At 56.8% G+C, this 21,623-nt stretch overlaps 1 protein-coding gene across 3 annotated transcripts; it reads right to left on the reverse strand.

Moving 5' to 3' along the window:
- Window positions 1-1,276: 1,276 nt before the first annotated feature.
- DRG2 (developmentally regulated GTP binding protein 2) lies at window positions 1,277-20,293 on the reverse strand. Of its 3 annotated transcripts, none has more exons than XM_059148840.1 (13): window positions 20,115-20,293; window positions 16,155-16,315; window positions 12,107-12,196; window positions 11,584-11,644; window positions 9,924-10,014; window positions 9,286-9,358; window positions 9,103-9,193; window positions 8,185-8,282; window positions 7,707-7,783; window positions 6,401-6,489; window positions 5,567-5,625; window positions 2,371-2,424; window positions 1,277-2,024 (listed from the first exon to the last, which is right to left on the reverse strand). In XM_059148840.1, the coding sequence occupies exons 1-13, from the start codon at window positions 20,176-20,178 to the stop codon at window positions 1,938-1,940; spliced, it is 1,095 nt and encodes a 364-aa protein (XP_059004823.1). In that variant the 5' UTR covers window positions 20,179-20,293; the 3' UTR covers window positions 1,277-1,937. The 3 variants fall into 3 exon arrangements, with proteins under 3 accessions (XP_059004823.1, XP_059004824.1, XP_059004826.1); XM_059148841.1 differs by lacking the exon at window positions 20,115-20,293 and adding an exon at window positions 19,501-20,092; XM_059148843.1 differs by lacking the exon at window positions 20,115-20,293 and having other exon boundaries at window positions 16,160-16,297.
- Window positions 20,294-21,623: the final 1,330 nt, after the last annotated feature.

Raw genomic sequence — 21,623 nt, forward strand, 5'->3', positions numbered from 1 at the left:
CCTGGATCTGATGCTCCATGAACACAGAGCCCTTCCCTAACTGCAAGGCAGAAAGTGGCAGTGACCATCATCCTGGCAGAAAGCCTTACATGGGACCTCATGGCCAGGCCTTGTGGCTGTGGGGAGAAGGGCTGAGGTAAGTCACATAGCACTTACCTGTCCTGGCATCCAACCATCACTGAGAGGGAGATTCTGTGCACATCATGCCTAGTTTATGGATGAAAAAACTTGAGGCCAAGTGGAGCACCTCACTGTGAGTTAGGGGCAAGGCCCAGCTCTGCCACAGCCCTCTCCCTTCTTCCCTTCTCTGCAGCCTGGGGAGAGGTACTTGTGGCAGACCCCAAGGGCCTTGGGCTGGGGTCTTCTTACCTGGGTCCCGTGGCCTGCTCCCTGCCTGCATGCCGCCTAATGGGGGTCCTGCGGATGGCCTCAGGAACATGGCCAGCCCAGCACAGCAGCTCGGTGTTGCAGGGAAGAGAGGCCCAGCCCACCACGCCGACCGCCTGGGGCCCCATGTATATTTAATGATGTCTATTATTCCTGTTTTGTCTCAGGAAAGGAGCCCGAGCAGCTTACAGAGGAGCCAGCAACAGCCTGGAAAGCAGGGCAGGGGGCCTGCTCCACACCCCAGCTGGACCTGAAGACCTCCAGGGGAGCCCTCGCTGTCTCCTGCCAGCCCAGTGCCTGGGAGCCCCATGAAACCTGTTATTCCCAAAAGGCCCACCTCCTCCAGGAAGCCTCCCCTGTGGCTGAGAAGCCTCAGCTGGAGTTGAAATCCCAGCTGCATGCTCACAAGCTGTGGAAGCCCAGGACATGCTGCTGCTCCTGGACACCAGGCTGCTGGGACGGCCCCACACCCACTCTGGCAGGTAGAGGCTCAGTGACCACGTATTGCCCCTCCTTGGCCCCACACCAAGGCCCATCCACCCCCGCCTGCTGAGGTAACAGATGACAGACTTGGCTACCTTGCTCTCCCGGGGGAGCCTCCCTGCCACCCCAAAAGTCACAAGGACCTTCTGAGAATTCTCCCCACCTTGGCAGCCAGGCCTAGCCTTGGAAGGTGCCACATCTGGGGCCCACAGCCTCTGGCCCACACGCCAGTTCAGAGACCATGTTGGAGGTCCACCACACTCTCCTTTGCACCCCAGACTTGGGCCTGCTCTCCCACAGCCGGAACTCCATCCATACTCAGATCCCCAGGCTCGTGGCTGGCCCCGACCCAGCCTGGTGACAGAGTCCAGCCAACTGACAGAACTGTCCTCAGTCTGAACAGGGATTGTTTCCACTCTTTATTGTAGAAAGGAGAGCCAAGACCAAGGTCTTAGAGAAAAAGTACAGAAACCCAATGCCGAAGCTGCCACTCCTGGCGTCCGTGTAGGCCCTGGGTCGTGGGCTCTGGGCAGGGGTGGCCCCAGGAGGGCCGTACATCAGGGCTCCTCAGGCTGTGGAGGGATGATGGAGCAGCCCTGGGGTGGGGCAGAGGGCTTGTCCTGGGAGACCCGCTCCTCAAGTGCCAGAGAGGATGGCGGGAGCTAAAGGCCCAAGGCGCCCCACCAGAAACAGAGCTTCCTGGGACCTGGGCAGGCTTGGCTCCGCGCCCTGGCACTGAGCGAGCCATCCGCATGAGGCCCTGTCGGTGCCTGAGGGTGCTGAGTGTAGGGCACAGGCCCAGGGTTCCAAACACAGAATCTCCATCCAAGGGGCCACTCTCATGGGAAATGCCACCAGACCAGCCCAAGTTCCCCAACCATGTCCCTCTGCCCCAACACACTACATCTGCCTACTGAAGAAACTTCCAGAAACAGTGGAGACTTGAGAGACCCCTTCCTGGGGTGTATGTATTTGCACGTTATTTCCTGTTTGGGCTTTGGTGTGTCCGGCTGGGTCTGACTCCCCGGGGAGACAGGGTGGGCAGGCAAGGGGCCCAGCAGGAGGCACTACTTCTTGACAATCTGGATGACGTCCTCGTGCTCCATGGTGTGGGTCAGGCCCACTCGCTGCGGGCTGTACTTGGTACTGGTGCCCTAGGCGGGGGACAGACAGAGGGACCACATCAGCCTCTGTCCTGTGCAGGGCCAAGCCCGAAATAGCTATGACAGGAGGATGGCAGGTGTGGCGGTAGGTATGTTGGGGGGACAGGAATGCCAGAGTCTGAAGTGGGGGCCACAGCACTGGAAAACCACCTGCAGACAGGACAATGTCCCCAGGAGTCTGACCATCCCCGCATCCCAATGTGGGAGAGGCCAGCACAAGTCAGCATGCAGGCCCCCAAACCTGGACGCCGGGCAAAACAGCACAGATGCCATGCTCCTGCCCAACCCAGGGGCAATGCTGGGTATGACCCCACCCATCTCCAGCCCAGAGACTTACCCACACCAGCGCGTACTTAAACTGGCTGGCGAGTGACCGGTGAATGCGGTGGCACTGGAGGATGGGAGAGTAGGACAGTGAGAGGAGTCTGAACCCTAGCCCCCTGCACCTGGCCACACCCCCAAGCCCCAGCTGTGTGCTAAGCGGCAGCAGTTTCCCAGGCAGATGCTCAGAGAGCAGTGGCCTTGTGGATACCACAGGATCAAGCCACACGCAGCAGGCTGCTCTGATGCTCCCACTTCCAGGCTGGCCTGAAAGCTGTGGTGCCCATTAGAAATGTTCTCAAAGCCTTATAAGACACCTGGATCTGGCTATCAGCAGCCTTCTGCTGGCCTTGCCTGAATGACAACCCCGGCAAATGCCCCTTCGGATGGGTGGGGGTGGTTTTCAGGACACCCCACCTCAGCCTGGAGTCACCACAGCTGGTCCTCGTCTCCTGGCCACAGCTGGGAGCTGGAGCCTCCCGCCCAGGACGTCATCCATCCCCGCCTCAGGAATCCCAGAGTTCTTAAAGGAAGCTGGAAGCGGGCCTGGATGGCTCAGTCATTAAGGGTCTGCCTCTGGCTCAGGTCATGATCCCAGGGTCTTGGGATAGAGCCTGGCATCGGGCTCCCTGCTCAGTGGAGGGCCTGCTTCTCTCTCTCCCACTCCCCCTGCTTGTATTCCCTCTCTCACTGTTTCTGTCAAATAAATAAAATCTTTAAAAAAAAAAAAAAAAAAAAAGGAAGCTAGAAGCAGGGGGCCTTGGAGGGGCAGCCAGCTCTTCCCAAGATCGGGGGCCCCCGGTTGCAGAGTGGAGCGGGGGCAGTGGAAGGGGGGCCAGAGGGAAGGCCATGTGGTGTTGCCTCACCTCCCACGTGCCTGCAAGCCTTATAAGTCCTGCTCAGAGCCCGGAGCCCTCAGCCCCGCTCCTGCGAGGATGCTGAGCCTGTAAGAGCATTTCCCACCTGCTCTGGGCCTCCGGTGTCTTTCTCTGTACTTGACCCTAGCAGTTAGGGACAATGAAGGTCATCCCAGGCCATCTTTTCTACTGGGGGAGAGATGGTGTTGTTTGATGATGGGGGGACTCCTGCACCCCTGCGCCCACCGCACCTCTCACCACTGAGAGCCCAGCAAGGTGCTTGCTGCCTCGGGGGGCGGGGGGTACAGCCCGTGACCCTTTTGGAGGCAAAGCCTTCAACAGCTGTCACGGACTACACACTAGGGCTGGGTGTATCAAAGGCCCGGAGCCTGGGGGGTCAGTTACACCCTGGAGAGGAAACTGAGACACCGGGAGGCTGACCCAGGATGGAGGAACCAGGGTACGATCCTGCATCTGCCTGACTCCAATGTCTCCCTGGTTTCTCTACTTTGGGTCTCTGCCGTCAGCATCTGGGCAGGCTTCCTTGTATATACCTTGTGGCACTGGGACAGTTGGGTGTGCCGGGAGGGAGGCCCCTGTGGGGAGGGCGAACAGTGGTCACTGAAGAGCACGCAGTGCTCTGGGGGACACAGTCCAGGCTCTGGAGTCGGCCCCGAAAGCCCCTCCCCACCTCACTGGGCGTTTTTCACCCTTGGGTCTAGCACCTCCTGCCTCTGACCCTCTGTGCAGCTGACGGCAAACAGCCAGCACTCCCCATATCTGCTCCTGCCTCTGGGCCTTTGTACCTGCTCTTCCCCCTGCCTAGAAAATCATTCTCCTGCTATCTCCCGCTTTCTTCCCGGGAGTGGCTGAAGTCCTACATCCTCCTGGGCAAGAAGCCAGGGCCTGAGAGGGTGGAGGTAAGTACCCACAGAAGGGGCAGGGTAACCCCACCGAGGGCCAGCACCCGGGGGGCCCCCCTGTACCAACAGCTGCTCGGTCCCCAGGACACACCTCACTCACAGGTTCTGAAACAGGCTTGTAGGGACAGGGACCTCCCCACGGAGCTCCTTATGAGTCATCTAAGGGATGTGGCTTCTGCCGGGCATGCTAGCCTTCAAGGCCGAGCCCCATACTTTTGTATCAGGGCCTCTAGCTGGAAGGGGCCTTGGGCTGGGCTTGCTGAATGAACGAATGCAGGAGCCCAGCCTGCAGGCCAGCCCACCACCTGACCACCATACAGATCCTGAGAAGAAATGAGCTAGATGGAAAACAAAACCCCTCAAAACCAAAGCCTGGCACATTGTTCCAGGCTCTTGGGCCCTCACCAGCTCTTACAGAGCCCATATGCTTTTGTAAGAGAGGGCGCAAGGTCACATTCAGGGACAGGTGACCTTTGGGCCTGCAACAAAACTCTAGATCCGGAATGCACCCTCCCCTTCGGAGCCCACAGGCTCAGCCTAGGGCCCCTCTGCCCCAGGACCTTTGTATACCTCACTCCTCTGCCTGGGAGGGCTTCCACCACCTCTAACTCTTCAAGGTCAGGTCCTCCCTGATCTACAGGCCCAATAAGGTCCCCTTCCCGGAGACCATCTGACCTGTCTGTGTAGACTCAGGGTCACTCCCCGTTCCCTTATTCTGTTGCACTCCCCCTTAGGTGTGACTTCTTGACTCTGGCATTGGGTGTTTGGCATCTGTTGCGCCCCAAGGACCCTGTTCTGGCTGGAACTAGGGCTGCTCTGTTTACTGTCAGTGTTCAGTAAATGTGTGTTGAATGCAAAAAGCATTCAGAGCTACTGGGGGGTGAAGTGGGAGCAGGGAGGGCTGTGGGGGGCTGACTGGGGGAGAGGAAGCTAAGAGGGGCTATGGGCAGGGAGGTGGTAACTCTGAGCCGTAGGCGGGCACTGGGGAAACACAACTTGGAGTTAACAATACAGAAATTCCCCAGGGCAGCAGCTCTCCATGGTGGAGCAGCCAAACAGAGGACTCTGAGAGAACAGGGACTCTGAGAGGCCTGCGGCGCGAGGATGTGACAGGATGGGGATGACCACTACTTCCTGGACCTTCCCAGTGCCTGGCCTGCTGCCGGGGACCTCATGCAACCGCACACCCTAGCCACCACCAGGGTGGGCGAAATATGCCTGCCTCTGGCGCAGCCTGCAGGCTCGCTATGCAGCTGGGAACGGTGGCTGGGAGGCGACCCCAGGTCTCATTCTGGGGCCTGGCCACGGCCACTCTGCTACCGCAGCTAGTGTCACTCAAGCCAGCAGAGGGCTGGGAGGGCCTTCGGTAAGACCTTGTAGGGGGCACAGTGACCTCCCTGACTCACTGTCTGGACATGACTCGGCAACTCACCACATGCTCCACGGAGGCCCCTTTCCGGAGGATGATGGCATCTGTGAAGTCTGGCCTCTCTGTGAAGGTAGACATTGGAGGTGGGGGTACAGGAAAGCAACCACAGTTATGGCCCCAAGCTACTCTGTGGTTGCCTTCCATCAGGGGACAGAGGCCCTTCCAGCCCCCAGCCTTGGTTTAACCTTTCCCTCGCCATTTAGCACACCCTCCCTACAGGTCCTTGTGTGGTGCTCTGCAACCTTGACTTTAACACAGGAAATCAACATAAATCCACATCCAGGACTCAGGCAGCCTGCAACCCCATCAGACACAAGGGCCCTAACTAAGTCCAGTCACGGGGAGCATCTGGACAGCACTGGCAAGACGTGACAGCTGCTGGCGTCCAGTCAGGGGCAGCTGCAGCTCCTTCCTTGATGACAAGGTCAAGGCTACACAAACTGCCAGAACTCAGCTGCAAGGTCACAGGGTTTGAGAGGTGGTGGTGGGGGGGAGACTCCACACGGTGAAGGATCCCCTGTATTCACGTGCCTCAAGTCCTGACCCAGAAGAGGCTGGGAGGGGGGTGATCACTGTAGCCCATGTGGAACCACAGGCCGGCCTCTAGCCACTCCCACCCCCCAACCCGGGGCATCCTCAGGACCAGCAGCCCCAGAAAGCAGCATATCTCAGCCATGGTCTCTAGCAGCCCAGGGCAGAGGGCAGTGCCAGCTGTGAGATGGGAGAAAAGCTGTGATCTGTACGGACCAGCTGAGTCAGGGGCACTGGGCAGAGCCTGGCAGCCCCATCGTGAGGGGGATTCAGCCCGTCTCCTGGGCTGCCCGCCACCACACTCACGTCCTCTCTTCTTGGTGTAGATGCAGGTCAGGGCCAGGTACTCCCAAAGCATCTCGAGCAAGTAGTCCAGGTTCAGCTTCATGCCGCAGCTGCCAGGGATGAAGGCAGCCAGTCAGAGCAGCCCCCATGGGCTCAGAGACCGGGGCTGCCTGCTTTCTCACTCGTGCAAATGACAACCTACACTGAGGCCAGTGCAGCCCATCTGGCACCCATGGGAACCAAGCCCGCAGATCTGACAGCAGCTTGACAGTTCAGCTGCCGGCGCCTCTGGTCACAGCCATGGTCATGCCCAGGAGAGCTCAGCTGTTTCTCCTGGGGGTCTCCATGGCGCTCTGTGGAGAGCACACAGCAGCGCTGAGGGATGCAGGGCGCCTGGAGGGGGACTTCCCTCCTGACAGTTGCTGGGAGACTGGTGGCCACAGGACTGCCCGGTGGGGATTTCTGTGATGGGGCAGCCCCTGGCTTGATCGTTTGCAGACATGACCTTGAGCATGACATGTTATGAGCACAGCAGGTGAAGGTGTGGTGTGAAGGTGACCTCACACCTTGAGGATGACATGTTCTCGGCAGCCCCTGAAGGGAGCCTGGGACACAGCAGGAGAGGAACTGAGCTGTCCTTCGGGAAGGATGCCCGCTCTCTGCTGCTCTTGGCAGTAGCTGGCAATGCCTAGCAGATGGTCCAGAACCCGTACCCATCATTTGCACCAGTCACCCCACTCAGTCTTTCAGCATCCTGCTCCCCATAAGCCTGTGAAGCTAGAGATCCTTGTCTGAGCTGGGCAGCTGGCAGAGCAGAGCCCCCAGGTCAGGCTGCCCAGAGGAGGGAACTGTAGGGGCAGTGAGGAGCGAACAAACAGCCCTCAGCCAAGGTGCAGGTAGCACCCCAAGACCCCCAACTCCAAGCAGGGCTGGGGGCCACGGCCAGGATGGCCCCGCCCACCCAAAGACTTCAGTTCCCTTTACCCTCCAGGCTACCACTGCTGGAAGCCCCGTCTTCCGGAGATCAGGAGGAGCTGGCTCACACCCGTGGGCTTTCTGAGGCCGGCCGTTGACTATGAGGCTCTGAGGCCTCAGTGATTATGAACCTTCTACATAGGTGGCACTATTTCCCTTCTGTTTTCTTAGCCAGAGCCCACCCCGCATCACCCACTCTGCCCAGGCCACTCCAGGGTAGAACCAGGTCAAAGCTGTTACTGAGTTGGGTCTCCTCCGCCCTGGGTGCACATAGAGGGCCTGTGTGGCCAAGGTGCCCGGGAGGCCTGACGAGCTCACATACACGAAGGACTAGGGGCAGCCGAGTGCTCACCTGATGACCACACTGTTGGGCTTCCGGGCCAGGCGGTCCACTTCCTCCATTGAGATCTGGTCGATTTTGTTATAAACCTGGGATCAAGACCAGGGAGGTAGGTGTTAGGGAGGGAAAGGAACAAAGAAGTGCAGGAAATGGGTCCTCGAATGCCTTGGCTCGGCCCATAGTTCCTACCTCTGCAAGCCGCAAGCCGCAGCAACACAGGGCTAGGGAGGCCAATGCCAGTGGCCTCCCTTCCCTGCTGCCTTGAGGATAGCGAAAGGCTGTGGGGGCCTGGGGCTGCTGCCGATGCCCAGAAGGGAAGGCTGGACTAGAGCCCGGGTGCCAAGCTAGATAGTCTGCAGGACTCACGCAGCCGCAAAGGCGGGGGGCGGGGGGGAGCAACTCCAGGCCCCTCCCACTCCTCTGGACCGCCTGCCTCCCATGGGGGTCAGCCCTCCTGCACATGCGGGGGCGGGGGGGTGGCCTCACTTACATACAAGCACGGCATGTACACCCGGTTGCCCACGATCACGTCGATGAACTCGTCCGGGGAGCAGTCTTCTCGGAAAAGCACCTCCGCGTTGAAGATCTCTGAGGGGCTCAGGTTAAGGGCTACCAGTGCACCAGCAGCCCCTCAGGTCCCTGCATCGGAGGGGCCCAAACGGCCAGGCAAGCAACAGAGTGCTGAAAGGGACCTTGGAGCTCCTCTGCCTTGGAGGTTTTACAAGACAGTGAAGTGGGGGAGCACCCTCATGTTTTCAACAGAAACCAGAACATGTAAAGTTTAGTCGGTGGCTTCACTCGCCTGCCAGCTGAGAAGAAAAATGCACTTGCCAGAATGCTCAGTGGCAGCCCAGGCTTTAGGGCCACGAGCGCTGTCTGTAAGCACTGGCCTAACCCACCTGCCCCCATGCAGCACTCTCCTCCGGAGGCTTCCCTGCCTCTGCTTGCATACCTGCAGTGACAGAGGCCTCAACACCTTGCAGACAGCCTGTGCCATGGAAAGTTCTCCAAGTGCTGAGCTTCTCTGCCTCTGGGGCTCTGCCCTGTCCTCCAGGGTCCTCCAGACACTCACCTAGCCCTTGGTTCTCCCTGAGGTTTATCCAGGCTGTCCTCAGGGGCTGTTTCCCTCACCATGTCACCTTCCTTCCAGATGTGACTGGCTACCAGTCCCAGAACCCGCAGGGAGTAAGGAAGGCATTGCTGAGTGCATAGCTGTGGTCTGACCAGCCTGTAGCTTGGGGAGCATGGAGGCAAAGGGGATAGGAAGTGCTCCGTGTCACTGGGCTGCAGCCTTCCTGGCAGCTGCTCGGATGGCTCCAGGGCAGCTTGGGGTGTGGTGTGTCAGCATCCTGGACCACAAGGCGCCCGTCTCCCGCTGCCCCTCCTGTGCTGCTTTGGGAAAGGATACTGTACTCGTGCAGGATCAGCTGCACCAGCTTTTCCGAGCACTGGGTCAGTGTGACTGTCGAGTTGAAGGAGATGCCGCCGCCTTTCTTGGGCTGGAGAGGAGAAGGGGGAGTTGCTCATTGAGGGGCAGCGGTAATCGTCCCCATCTTGCCTGGGCCTGGCCTCCCAGTGAGAGGGGCCTCACCTTGAAGTAGATGTTGGGCCTGTGCTTGTTGAGGCGGATCCCCACAGACTCCAGTTCCTTCTCCAGCAGAGACCTGGCAGAGCCGCGGCAAACCTTCACCAGTGAAGCCGGGGGCAGGCCGGGCGGCTTCCGTGCTATATCGGAAGCCTCTGCCTACCAGGAGGGAGACCAGTGCCCTCTCACCCCCAATGAGGAACCCAGCAAGCCAAGGCTGCTGCCAGGCAGAGGTGTGCCCCTCGGTCAGCAGGTCAGGGTATGAACAAATCTGTGGCTTGGGGCCAGGCTCCTCATGGGTCTGGGCAGCAACTGAGGCACCTCGGCCTTGGTAGGTGGGGACCAGAGCCAGGACGGCCTGTGCCGGCGAGGGACCAGTGGTAGAGGCTTCTGCCAGCAGAGCACAGCCCTCAGTCTCCAGACGTCTACGTGCCAGACGCAAGCCTCTGCAAGAGGATGCTCCAGGCAGACCGCACGGGTTTAGCCTGTGGACAGGCCTGCCACTGCTCCCACGTGGGAGACGCCCAAGCACCCCCTGGGCCACCCATCATGAGTTCAGGGTCACAGCAGCTGGGCCACAGCATCCCATGAGCCCGCCCAGGGCCCTCCCCAGATCAGCCCACGCCCCGCACCAGCCTGCAGACCTCTGCACTTCTCCCTTGGTGGCATCCAGCATCATGATGACAACGTCTGCCGTCCGCGCCACAGCTATCACCTGCCGTCCGCGGCCTTTACCTGGATGGGTGGGAGAGACATGGTGACATGGTGACAGAGGCAGGCTGTGTGTGACCTGCACCCAGCCCACGGGGCCCCAGACTCTGGTCCTTTAGCATTCCTCCCTGGTCTCTGCCACGTTGCCGGCCCTGGGCTGGGATCTCCCGGGCCCTGTTCTTTGTTCCACGTGCTGTCTTACTCCCGGAGGCTTGTTGTAGAGAGAAGGCAATGTGACACTGCCACCCCCAGAGAAGTACCATTCTCCCCCTGTCCCTACCATGTGGCAGGCCTCCTGCCAAGTGCTTCATGAACATTTCTTCACTTAGTCCTCGAAACTATCGTGTACCGGCAGCGTTCTCACACCCATTTCACAGAGGAGAAAACGGAGACCTCGTTTAGAGATACTTGAGCACTTGCCCAAGATCACAAAGCTAGTGTGGTGTGAGGATTTTAACACATCTGCCCTTTCTGGAAACGGGTGCTATGACCCAGCCCCACTCTGAGGGCTGCAGAGCGGATCACACGAGACGCCACAGGAAGAGAAGCTGTGGGGACCACCACTTTATAAGGACCAGACCCTGTGGCTACGAGGCCACCAGAGAAGCCAGGCACCTTGCCAAGGTCACAGCACTAGGATCTAGTACAGATTTCAGCCATGACTGGCCTCTCTCCTGAGAAAGAGGGGCTTGGGCCCAGTGATGTTCATGGGCCAGCTGCCTCCATCCGCACACTGCCCCCCACTGTGGCCAGACCACCCCCAAACCCCACGACATAGAAGGACAGCAGGTTCCTGGGGGACCATCGCCACTCCCTCTGCCCCAATGCAAGCAGGCGGGACTTTGCCCTGATAGGACAGTGGGGTATGGGAGGGTGCAGGGCAGAGACGGCAAATGGACCCCCAGGGAGGAGGCCCCGCTGCCCAGCCATGCGGGGGCTGCAGACCCAGACAGGTGGGGGCCAACCCCAGCTCTGCCCCTGAGTGGCAGCCCCTTTCAGTTCAGGGCAGACCCTTTATCTGTCATCCCTGACACTTCTCCCAGCTACGAAAAGGAAATGGTGACAATTGCTAAGTCATAAGGCCAGCTGAGGACCGGGACAGCGGCCAGCACAGAGCCCGTCACTTGCCAGAGAACCGTCAGCTGGTTCCCATCTCTGTGAGGCTGCAAGCCACCCCCCACCACCAGAAGCCACGGGCATGTTCCCATCTCAGAACACAGAACCAAAACAACAAAGGCTCTAGGACGAGAAGCACAAGTGACAGGTGTCCACTCCTTGTAGGGGTTCCTGCAGGGCCACACTGGAGCCCGTGGAGTGAAAGAGTGAATTCAAACCCATCAGGTGAGCTATGTGATCTTGGGAAAGTCACTTCACCCCACGGGGTCTCGGTTTCCTTGGCTTTAAAACGCGGCCAGCCAGGATGAGATGAAGCCAAAGCGGTGTGAGCGGCTGTAAGCCTCCCCCAACCCATCAGGCCCTGCAGCCACATCCGATTTTAACAATGAGGTCAGGACACTCAACAGGCTCTGGAAGAGGATGGGCTGGGGTGTCGAGGTCCACCCTGTCTCCCCCCCGCCTGTCCCCACCTCCTACCTTGTGCTGCACCCTCGATGATCCCAGGAAGGTCCAGGAGCTGGATATTGGCTCCTTTATACTGTATTGGGGAAGAGAAGACGGTCAGGGAAGGAGTCCCTGCAGGAAGGGCCTGCCTGATCCCAGGACCCCGGCCTTGTCACCACCCCAGTCCAGCACAGACGCTATCGCACAAGCTGAGGAGCCGCCAGGGAGGGGCTCTCCAGTGACAGTAAGAGCAGTGCACAGAAATGTCCCTGCACTGCGGAGGTTCCAAGCCCCGGGACCCCAGTGGCCCCAGACTCTGAAGCTTCACGGGAGCCAGAGGGATCCGGCCAGCTGGGAACAAGGGACCCAAGCTGGGGCAGTGTGGGATGTGGAGCACGACGGGTACCGGTGAGCTCCCAGTGCTTGAGGGCAAGGCAGCTCAGTTCAGTCTTCCCCCTCCCCACGGACAACCCACACCCCATGACACCCATCTACACCCCTGCAAACCCGAGCACACACACTTTCCCCTTCCGGAACCAAGCATGCCCCAACTTACTTCAATGACCCCAGGGATGCATGTCAGGGTGGTGAATTCATAGGACGCGGCTTCGCTGGCTGTGGAGGTCATTAGACTCAAGAAGGTGGACTAGGAGGAAAAGAAGGTCGTTGTAGTGAGAAGTCTTGTCCCAGCCTCCTGAGAGGATCCCCATGGGCCGGGTGCTTGCTGGACACAGGCAGCCCAGACTCCCTCCTCAGCTTCAGCCTCAACGGCTGGAAATGTCACCTCTGGCCCTGCCCAGGGCGGGTGGGGCACCAGAAGGCACCCCCTTCTTTGGAGGCCTCAAGGCCTGTCTCACATGGCCAGAGGGAACCGGTTCCTAAATCGGAGTCCTCTGCCTCGCTCCACCAAACCCGCAGCCCCTCCTGGGCCCCAGAGAACTTCAAGCAGGCAACAGCCCCTAGCACTCAGAGCGCTGCTCACCCAGGGAGGGGTGAGATGTGCAAGGGGACAGACGTGGTCTGAGACAGAGCCAGATGGCAGGTTAAGGTGTTGCCAGACAGGAAGGGTCTGGCAACACCTTTTGAGGGGTGAGCTGGGAAGGGTCTGGATAGGAATGCTTGTGCCATGGTTCATTGTGAGACTAGAGCCGTGGCTTGGCTGGGAGTTAAGAGAGACCAGGCTCCCCCCGGGGAAGAAACTTCTTCCTCTGAGCTTCTGAGGCCTTCATATGCATGCTGGCCATCTGCTCGATCCCCACCTTGGGGGGCTGCATGGGGTGGAAGGAGATAAGGCACAAGGTGTGCCGAGCCCAGAGTGTGGTGAGGCCACAGCAATGGGTGCAGTGGGCCAGAGGGCCAACAAAGCAGTGGGCAGAGCCAGAGGGGAAGAAACCCAGCCCGGGCCCCCTGGCCCCAGCCTAGTCAGCAGGGCACCAGGAACAGAGAGCCCGAGACACAGCTGTGACTGGGCCACGTGGACCCTGCCTCTCAGGCAACCAGGAAGGCTGGGGGCACATCCCACTCATATACCCTCACACCTTGAAGGAAACCTTGGCCTCAAATCCAGACACTCTCCGTCCTGGGGGCCTCTTAGAAATCTAAGGACAGATAAAAACCTAGTGGGGCAGACGAGTATGGGTAAGTGGGGTGACCCTGAGAGCAAGGGCTGCCGAGACACTGAGTGACCATTGCTGGAGGCCAACAGGAGGGCACTCTGACCCTGTCTGGTCTCTACGGGGGGGAGGCCTGGGCCCTCCCCTGGTGGGAAAGCCCCAGTCCCCAGCAGGGTGGTAGGATCCGGCCACAGGGCCAGACCCTCAAGGGCACACTTGGTAAACAAAGCTCTTTCCCCAGCTTGGGCTTGGAAAAGAAGTCCTTGGCAGGTTGGAAGTAAAATCAAGACCAGGTGAAAATTGATGGAGTCCACCACAACACCTGAAGAATTAAAGCTTAAAAACAGTTACTGGTCACCCTGCGGGACAGCTCTAACCCCAACATCTTGCTGGTCATTTAACAGCAGCACATATGCACTTGTCCTGCCTTTCCAGGAACTTTTTCAGGCAAACCAAAGAGCTGACCCCGATGAGAGAAAGCGCTACTCCCCAGAGGAACATCAGCTAATTAGTGAGGAAGGAGGAAGACCACTGGAAAATTGACATTTTACCACGGCTAACAAACCTCCTAGGCAAGGACAATTCACTAGGTCACTAGGGGGATGCTGACAGGGACTGACTGCCGCACACCACTGCGGCAGCACCTTGCAGCGGACTTCCCAGTTACCTGGACTTGAGGGGACACTGACGCAACCACTCAGAAGGGACACAGGGTATGCCTCCCCCTAAGCCATTCTGGAAATGCAACCAGGGGTTTTTCTTTGGCATGGTACAAAATGAGGTCTGCCCCATCTCCTATGCAGAATCTGGCCACAAGTCCCGGGTCTCCACCTGACTCTCGGCTCCCAGGAAATACAAGAGACAGACGAGCTGGCTAAAGCACACCACGGGGAAGCAAGTGGACACCTCCCGAGCGTGGACTCTCTGCAGGGCCGCTATCTGGTCTCTTTAGAGCTAGGGTCTGGGCAAAAGGGACCGTTCCAGAGTAGAGCAGACAGAGGCATGACACCTACAGGGGCCACATGCGGTCCTAGAATGGACCTTGGTTGGGACAGAGCAGCCTCAAAGGTCACTTGGGGGTCAGTGTTGAAATCAGAGTGTGGTCCCGGTGTTAGATCACTCCTAAATTACTGTTCGTTTTGTTTGGTGTGATAGCTCATGGCTACGTAGGAAAATATCCTTATTCTTTAGGGACACAGGCTTAAATATTTGGGGGCAAAAGGTCAGGAAGCATGCTGTCTGTATTTTATTCTCAAATGGGTCAGTCGAAACAAAGAAAACCGCAAACGCCCACACAGACACAAATCCGCAGGGACGGAGCAATATGGTGAAATGGACAGACTCAGAGAACGGGTACGCTATACTCTGCCTTAACCTCTTCCACGTGTTTGGAAATTTCTAGTACACAGAAGAAAATGAGAAATGGCCAAAGAGACAGAGAGGGATCCGGACACCCCGCCAGGACTGAAGACCATGAGGGTGTTCAGCCGGCAGAGGGCACACGTGGGGGCGGTCCCAGCTCTCCAGAGGGCCCCCCCCCTCCCAGAGGGGGCATCAGCAACTTTTGAGCTGCAGCAGCAGGAGGCCTCTGCACTGCTCTGTGCCTAGCTTCTGTCTAGTTGAGGGGTCATAAGCACCCCAATACTACTACGGGGATCTGAGCCCCGGTGGGGAAGCTGCGTGTCAGACGGCACACTCAGGTTTGATGCTAAGCATTGCAAGGCGTCGCCTGGGGAAACAGCTAACGACCCAGAGGAGAAGGAGCCACGGAGGGCAGTGGCTCATGTCCAGTGCCTGGCGTCACTTCCACCTCCAGCAACGTTCCCCTTCTCATCCCACCTGGCTTGGATGGTAACCAAAACAATGCGGTGTCCTGAGCCCACATGGATGGAGGACAAGGGGGCAGTCCACCCAGGACAGGAGCGCTCCCGAAGAGTCAGAGACACTTACGATCCCCCAGGAAGGAAGCCTGCAGACCTCAACGCCGAGTGTGGTCTTCCTCTACCCTGTCCGTGGCCTGGCCCACAGCCCCACGCTGACACAGCTCCCCATGTGGGTATCCGTGAGCGGGTGCTCGGAGACATTCCCAACTGTCCCCACCTGGAGTCAGTCAGTGCTGCATTGGAGGGTAAACGGCAGCACTGATAGGTGTTTTTAAAACCCTCCACCTCAAGCCCCTGGGCGGCCTTGGAGGAACGCGTCCTGCAGAAACACCAGCTCTAGGATGCGATCAGCACGCAAGGGAAGGAGCGGACTGTGAGGAAGCTCTAGGCACAGTGGGGGCTTCTGGGCAGCCATTACGGGGTGAGGGAACTCTATTGCAGGAATGGGACAGACAGCCATGGAGAAGTGGACATGTCAGCGGCCAGAGGAGCCCTAATCCCACCTTGTGTGTGTGTGTGTGTGTAGACAGAGCGCAGACCAATCCCCACCTCCTGTGATATACACATCCATGATCCAGGCAGAGGGGAAAATAAAACCAAACCCGTATAAAGCACAGCTACCCAGCTCAGCAGGCAGCAAGCACTCAAATGACGGTAGCTGTTATCGGCTTCCCCTTGTGCGTGGCATAGAGGCACAGGCTTAACACCTTCTAGCTGAATTGGTTTAAAAGCTGCTCCACCAGCACCTGTCCAAGCCACCTGGTCATTGTTCCCTCAGCCTGTATCTGGCGGCCTCTTCACTGGACAGAACGATCTCGGTTGCTCCCGCATCACCAGGGCCCGGCCCAGAGCCTGGCCCAGGGTGCGCGCTCAGTAAATGTTTGTACGTGATGGATGGGTCTGACACTGAGCAGAAACACTCCTTCCAGAGACAGGAAACGATGGTCGCTATGGCAGGATGACAAAGGGGTGGGACCGGATCCTGGGGGACGCTGGGTCTTCTCGGTCCCTGGAGCTAATTCAGAAAGGCAGCAAGAGAAGGCGCTGGACAGTCGTGTCTGGAAGACAACCTGCTTCCTCCCCAAGGCCCATGCTGACCATCACTGACCTTACCCACAGAGGGAAATCCAATCAGTGCCACGCGGGCGTCACCCGACTTCATGACATCAAAACCCTCTCCTTTGGATGAGGCCGATTTGGACGGTTCCAGAAGCTGAGCCCGATACTTGGCGAGTTTTGCTTTCAGCAGACCCAGGTGATACTCAGTGGCTAAAGGACGTAAAGCAAGACGGAAGTTAAGTATCCAGGGTCTCCAATCCCCATGGGTAGGTGTGCCCCCATATACAGCCAAATGCTGGCTGGAAACATCAAGAACCAGATGGCGGGGGCACCTGGGTGGTTCAGTGGGTTAAGCCTCTGCCCTCGGCTCAGGTCATGATCTCAGGGTCCTGGGATCAAGCCCTGCATCGGGCTCTCTGCTCAGCAGGGAGTCCGCTTCCCCCTCTCTCTCTGCCTGCCTCTCTGCCTACTTGTGATCTCTATCTGTCAAATAAATAAATAAAACCTTTAAAAAAAAAAAAAAAAAAAAGAACCAGATCAGGGAAGAAAACACCCTCTGCTTAACAGGTCCACTTAGCCTCTCTCTCACTTCATTTAGGATAGAAGCTAGTCTCCTTATCCAGACCACAGGACCACAAGTCAGTGGTTCTCAACCCGTGCAGCAGCACTCCCTGGGGGAGTCTGGGGAATGGGATGTTTTCTGTTGTCGGTGTGATGGTGAAGTCCCCAACAGCATTCATCAGGCAAGGACAAGGGAAGCCCGCAGCCCTACAAAGTGTGAGTCAGTCTGGCACAGCTATCAATCGTCCCATGTTCCATATGACTTTTCACAGCCCTAAGACATTTGCAGAGGAAAAACCTGGGGCCTAGAGCCTTTTGTTTCACATAGCAACACAGGACTGTTTTTTTTAACGGTGTGAATAAACACTGAAATTTCCAGGAATATGACTTCTGTGCATGTTAAGGAAAGACTCTAGCATGTGCTGTTGGAAACTTTACCTGGAGGTGCTCACCATCTGGGGATCCCAGGCCTCTTGTAGGGTGCCTAAGTCACCAGCACAATACACTGAGCACTGGGCTGCGTTGCGGCCGGCACATGCCCTGTGATGCTGCCCAGAGGTGTGAACACCTCACGCCTTCATTGTAACATCACTGTGTCTGGGCCATGCCCCAACATGTAAATACTGAAATCAACACTATTTTAATTATGCCTTCTTTTTTCTCCTCCTTTGTATTATGATTAGGGCACTACACTGATTTTTCTCAAATTCTGAGCATACAAAAGTTACAGTATCCAAGAGGAGCTGCATTTCCTGATGGTAAAGGAGGTGTTACCAAATCCTCACTACAAGAGTGGACTGGGGCTAGGTAACGTGGTCCCTCACTACTTCTCCAACACCCCTTTCCACTCTCTTGTATGTACTGCGTTCCAGCCACAGTGGCTTTCTTGTTTCTTCAGGACAAGCTGACACTATTTGTGCCCCAGGACCTTTGCATTTGCTATTCCTTCTATTGCAACTTTATCTTCCCAGGGCTGGCTCCTTCTCAACATTCGAGGCTCAGCTCAAATGGCATTTCTTCAAAGAGGCCTCCCCTCCCCAGCCAGAGGGGGCGGTGGGCAATGTCACACCCACCCTGCCATTCCGGGCTACATAACTTTGGAAAAGTTACTTAATCTTCCTGTGTATCGGTGTCTCAATCTGCAAAGCAGGATGTTATCAGGAGAAACCACACCACTGGACTTTTGTTAAGCCTTAGAGAAAGCACTAAGAACAATGACTAGCAGACATAAGCACCCCGTAATCACTGGTTGTCATTATGATCTATGGTAACCCCCACCCTTCCTCTGGCCCCTCTTGGCTTCATGATCCTGTTTATTGTCTTCATGGCTCTGATCACTATTCGATACTATCTTGTTTTTTTTACTTCCCTCACTCAAATGGGGCAGGATCTCCGCTTCCAGTGGCACAGGGCACGTACTCAGGAAATGTCTAACACGGGAAGGAGTGAATTGGTGGCAGTAAGAAGTGGTCAAGTATGGGTTCCGCAAGCGTCAGGTTCATCTGATCCTTCTTGTCATCCCAGCTCATAAGACTCTGAGCCCCTCTGAAAGGAAGGACTAGGTCTTAATCCTTAAATGATCTTTACATCCCCTTCCCCTCGCCAAAGCCTCCCTATTACTTTCCTTGATCCTTGTAGATGCTACTCCACAGGGCAGCCAGTGGGAGCTTTTAAAACAGAAATCAGGGAACACCTGGATGGCTCAGTGCATTGAGCATCTGCCTTTGGCTCAAGTCATGATCCCAGGGTCATAGAATCGAGTCCCGAATTGGGCTCCCTGCTCAGCGGGGAGTCTGCTTCTCCCTCTCCCCTGCTTGCTGCTCCCCCTCACTCTCTCTCTCTCAAATAAATAAATAAATAAAACTGAAATCGGACTATGTTTCTCCGTTGCTTACACCCTCCACTAGCTCCCGCTGCCTGAGAAAACAACTGCCACCTTCCCATGACATACACGGCCCTACATGATTGGCTCTTTCCTTTCTCATCACTGCACTCCAGCCCCAGACCTTCAGATCCCTGTCCAAGCCAAGTCTGTTCCTGCCTCAGTGATATTCATTCCTTTGCCAGGAACAGTCTTGCCCCCAATCTTTGCATGGCTGGTTCCTTCTCATTCTGGTCTCAGCTCAGATGTCCCCAACTCATAGAGGTCTTCTCTAATCACTCTACTTTAGCAGGCCCAGCTCCCAAGTCCCACACTCTTGCTCTATCAGCCTCGTTTGTCATCACAGCATTTATGGCTGGCTGAAATGATCTTGTTTATTTGGTTATTCATTTAAAGACTATCCACTGGAAGGTCAGATCCAGGAGGGCAAGGATGTGCCTGCTGTGTTCAAGCCTAGCACATAGTAAGAGCCTGGGGAAGATTTACATAATGAACGAAGCCCCCCAACTTCTCAGCCTCCACAACTGCACAGAGCCAGGGAAAGACAGACACTGACGCTAGCTACCTAGTATTCCCCACCTCCTGCCTCTGCAACCCCACAGCAGGACTGCTTGGGCACGGGGCCTCACCCACCCTGGCCAATTGCCTCTCCCATTATTCCAGACCCTCCTTCTGATCTAGATTGTACTAAATCTAGAACTGCCCCCAGGAACACACCATGCTCATGGACTGCCATGCTGTTGCCTCAGTAGTGCCCCTCACCGGGGGTACCTTCCCCTTAACCAGTTCAAGTCCCACCTCCTCTTGGAAGCCTTCTTGGGTGTCATCATTTGTTTCTCCCCACTGCTCTTCTCCTGCGATCGCCTCCAGCCCTTACAATCTGAACTCCACATTTGATCTTTTATTACATGCTATTGATGTTAAGGGGTAACTTTAAATACGTAGTGCTTACCATGTGCCTAGTACTTTGCATACACTATCTAGTTTAATTGAGCTGTGAGCTAAGATGAGAGGGGGTTATGATCCCCATTTGCAGATGAGGACACTGAGGCTCAAAGAGGCGAAGTGACTTTCCAAGCTTTCACAGGAGGTACGGGTGGCGCTGGAGTTCAAACCCAGGTCCGCCAGGCTTGAGTCTTGATGGCCTCCGTTCCCGAGACGCTGGGTGAGGCTGTACCCGTGAAAGGTCTCCTCCTGGGCTTTTCAGTACAAAAGGGGAGAGCATCGACTCCCCAGGCCCAGCCGCCAGGAGACCCGGGTTTGAAGCCCGACCATGCCTCTCTCTGGGTCAGACGCTGGCTGCGGGCTGCGATTTCTCTACCCGGTCGCCTGCTCTGGCACCGAGCCGATCTCACAGCGATCGTCTGCAATCAGACCAGCGCGCTGGGACCCGGATCCCGCCCGGTCCTGCCTGCCTCGGGTGCGCTGGGAGACCTGGTCACGGCTCTGGCACTTCTCTGCTGCCTTCGAGCCCGCTTCAGCTCTATCGCTGGAGTTGTTCCCCCATTTTACAGACAGGAAAACTGAGGCGGGCAGAAAGGAAGGCTCTGCCAGGCCGGCCCTCACCCTTGTTCTTCTGCGTCCGAGCGATCTCCTTCTCGATCTCGGAGATCTTTTCCAGGATCCCCATGGTGGCAGATGAACCCGGCGCACCGACACACACGGCAGCGGAACCGGGAATTCCGCCCTCTCGGCGGCGGCAGAACTGCGTGCGCCCGGAAGCCCACGGCGAACAGCGTCCTCGTGCGCCCGGCGCTCCGGGATTCAGGGTCCGGACGGACGACGTCGAGCGCAGTGCCAGACACTATTGGTTCCGCCCGCTGCGCCGGCGGGGCGGTGGACCCGCGATGGGCCGGGGCGGGGCCGAGACGGGCTGGGGCGGGGCCAGGACGGCCCGGGGAGGGGCGGGGCCAAGCTGTTCGCGGCCAGGGCTGTGATGAGCACGAGCAGAGCTTAGGAGACAGAGAAGTAAATTTGGGTGATGAACCTTGAACTTAAGGTTCCAAGCACAGCTGACTCCGCTGGTGTCAAGAAGCGCCAAGTTGAAAGCCTGGTGGCTCTCATTTTGTGTAGAGGTTGACAGCGGATCTTCATTACCCCATAAACGAAGTGTTCCAATTTTGCCTTACCCACTATCATCATGCCTCCCAAGATATGATGCGTTATAAAGTAGACAGCATCTCCTACTGGAATTCTTGCCAAAAAATGCTCTGAGTTCAGACACGAGGAAACATCAGACAAATCTAGAAAGTGGTACATTTTGTAAGTGGCCTGGGCTCTTCACCATTGCCAATGATGGGAAGGTGCTTTGGGAGGCGGGACAGTGGGGTCGTTCTAGATGAAAAGATATTAAATATAATGTGTAGACTTCGCCTAGAATCTGGTAACATTTTAAAAGCAGCTATAAAAAGACATTTTTAAGACAACTGAGGAAAATTTTACTTTGGATAGGATGTTAGATATTATGGCATCATTGCTAATTTTCTTGGGTATGATTGTGTAGAAAAAGGTCTTTATTCTCAGCAGACGTACCCAGTGGCATTGAGGGATTGTCTTAGTCTTCTTAGGCTGCCATAACAAAATACCACACATGGATGGCTTGAACAACAGAATTTCGTTTTCCTCACAGCTCTGGAGGCTGGAAGTCGGAGGTTGGGGTGTGGTATGGCTGGGTTCTTGGTGAGAGCCCTATTCTTAAACTGCAGACAGTCGCCCTCTCCCTGTGTCCTTGCATGGCTTTTACCCAGTACATGTACACAGGGAAAGAGAGAGAAAGAGCTTTCTGGTGTCTGTTCTTTTAATTATTATTATTATTTTTATTTGTATTTGAGAGAGAGAGCATGAGTAGGGGGCAAGTCAGATGAAGGAGGAGAAGCAGACTTCCCTGCTGAGCAGGGAGCCAGATGTGGGGCTCAATCCCAGGACCCTGGCACCATGACATGAGCTAAAGGCAAAGCTTAACCGGCTGAGCCACCCAGACATCCCTCTGGTGTCTGTTCTTATAATGCCACTGATTCCATTGTGATCTCATCTGGCCCTAATAACTTTCCAAAGACAAATCTCCAAGTAACATCA

The sequence above is a fragment of the Mustela lutreola genome, chromosome 15, assembly GCF_030435805.1.
Source record: "Mustela lutreola isolate mMusLut2 chromosome 15, mMusLut2.pri, whole genome shotgun sequence".
Taxonomy (NCBI): domain Eukaryota; kingdom Metazoa; phylum Chordata; class Mammalia; order Carnivora; family Mustelidae; genus Mustela; species Mustela lutreola.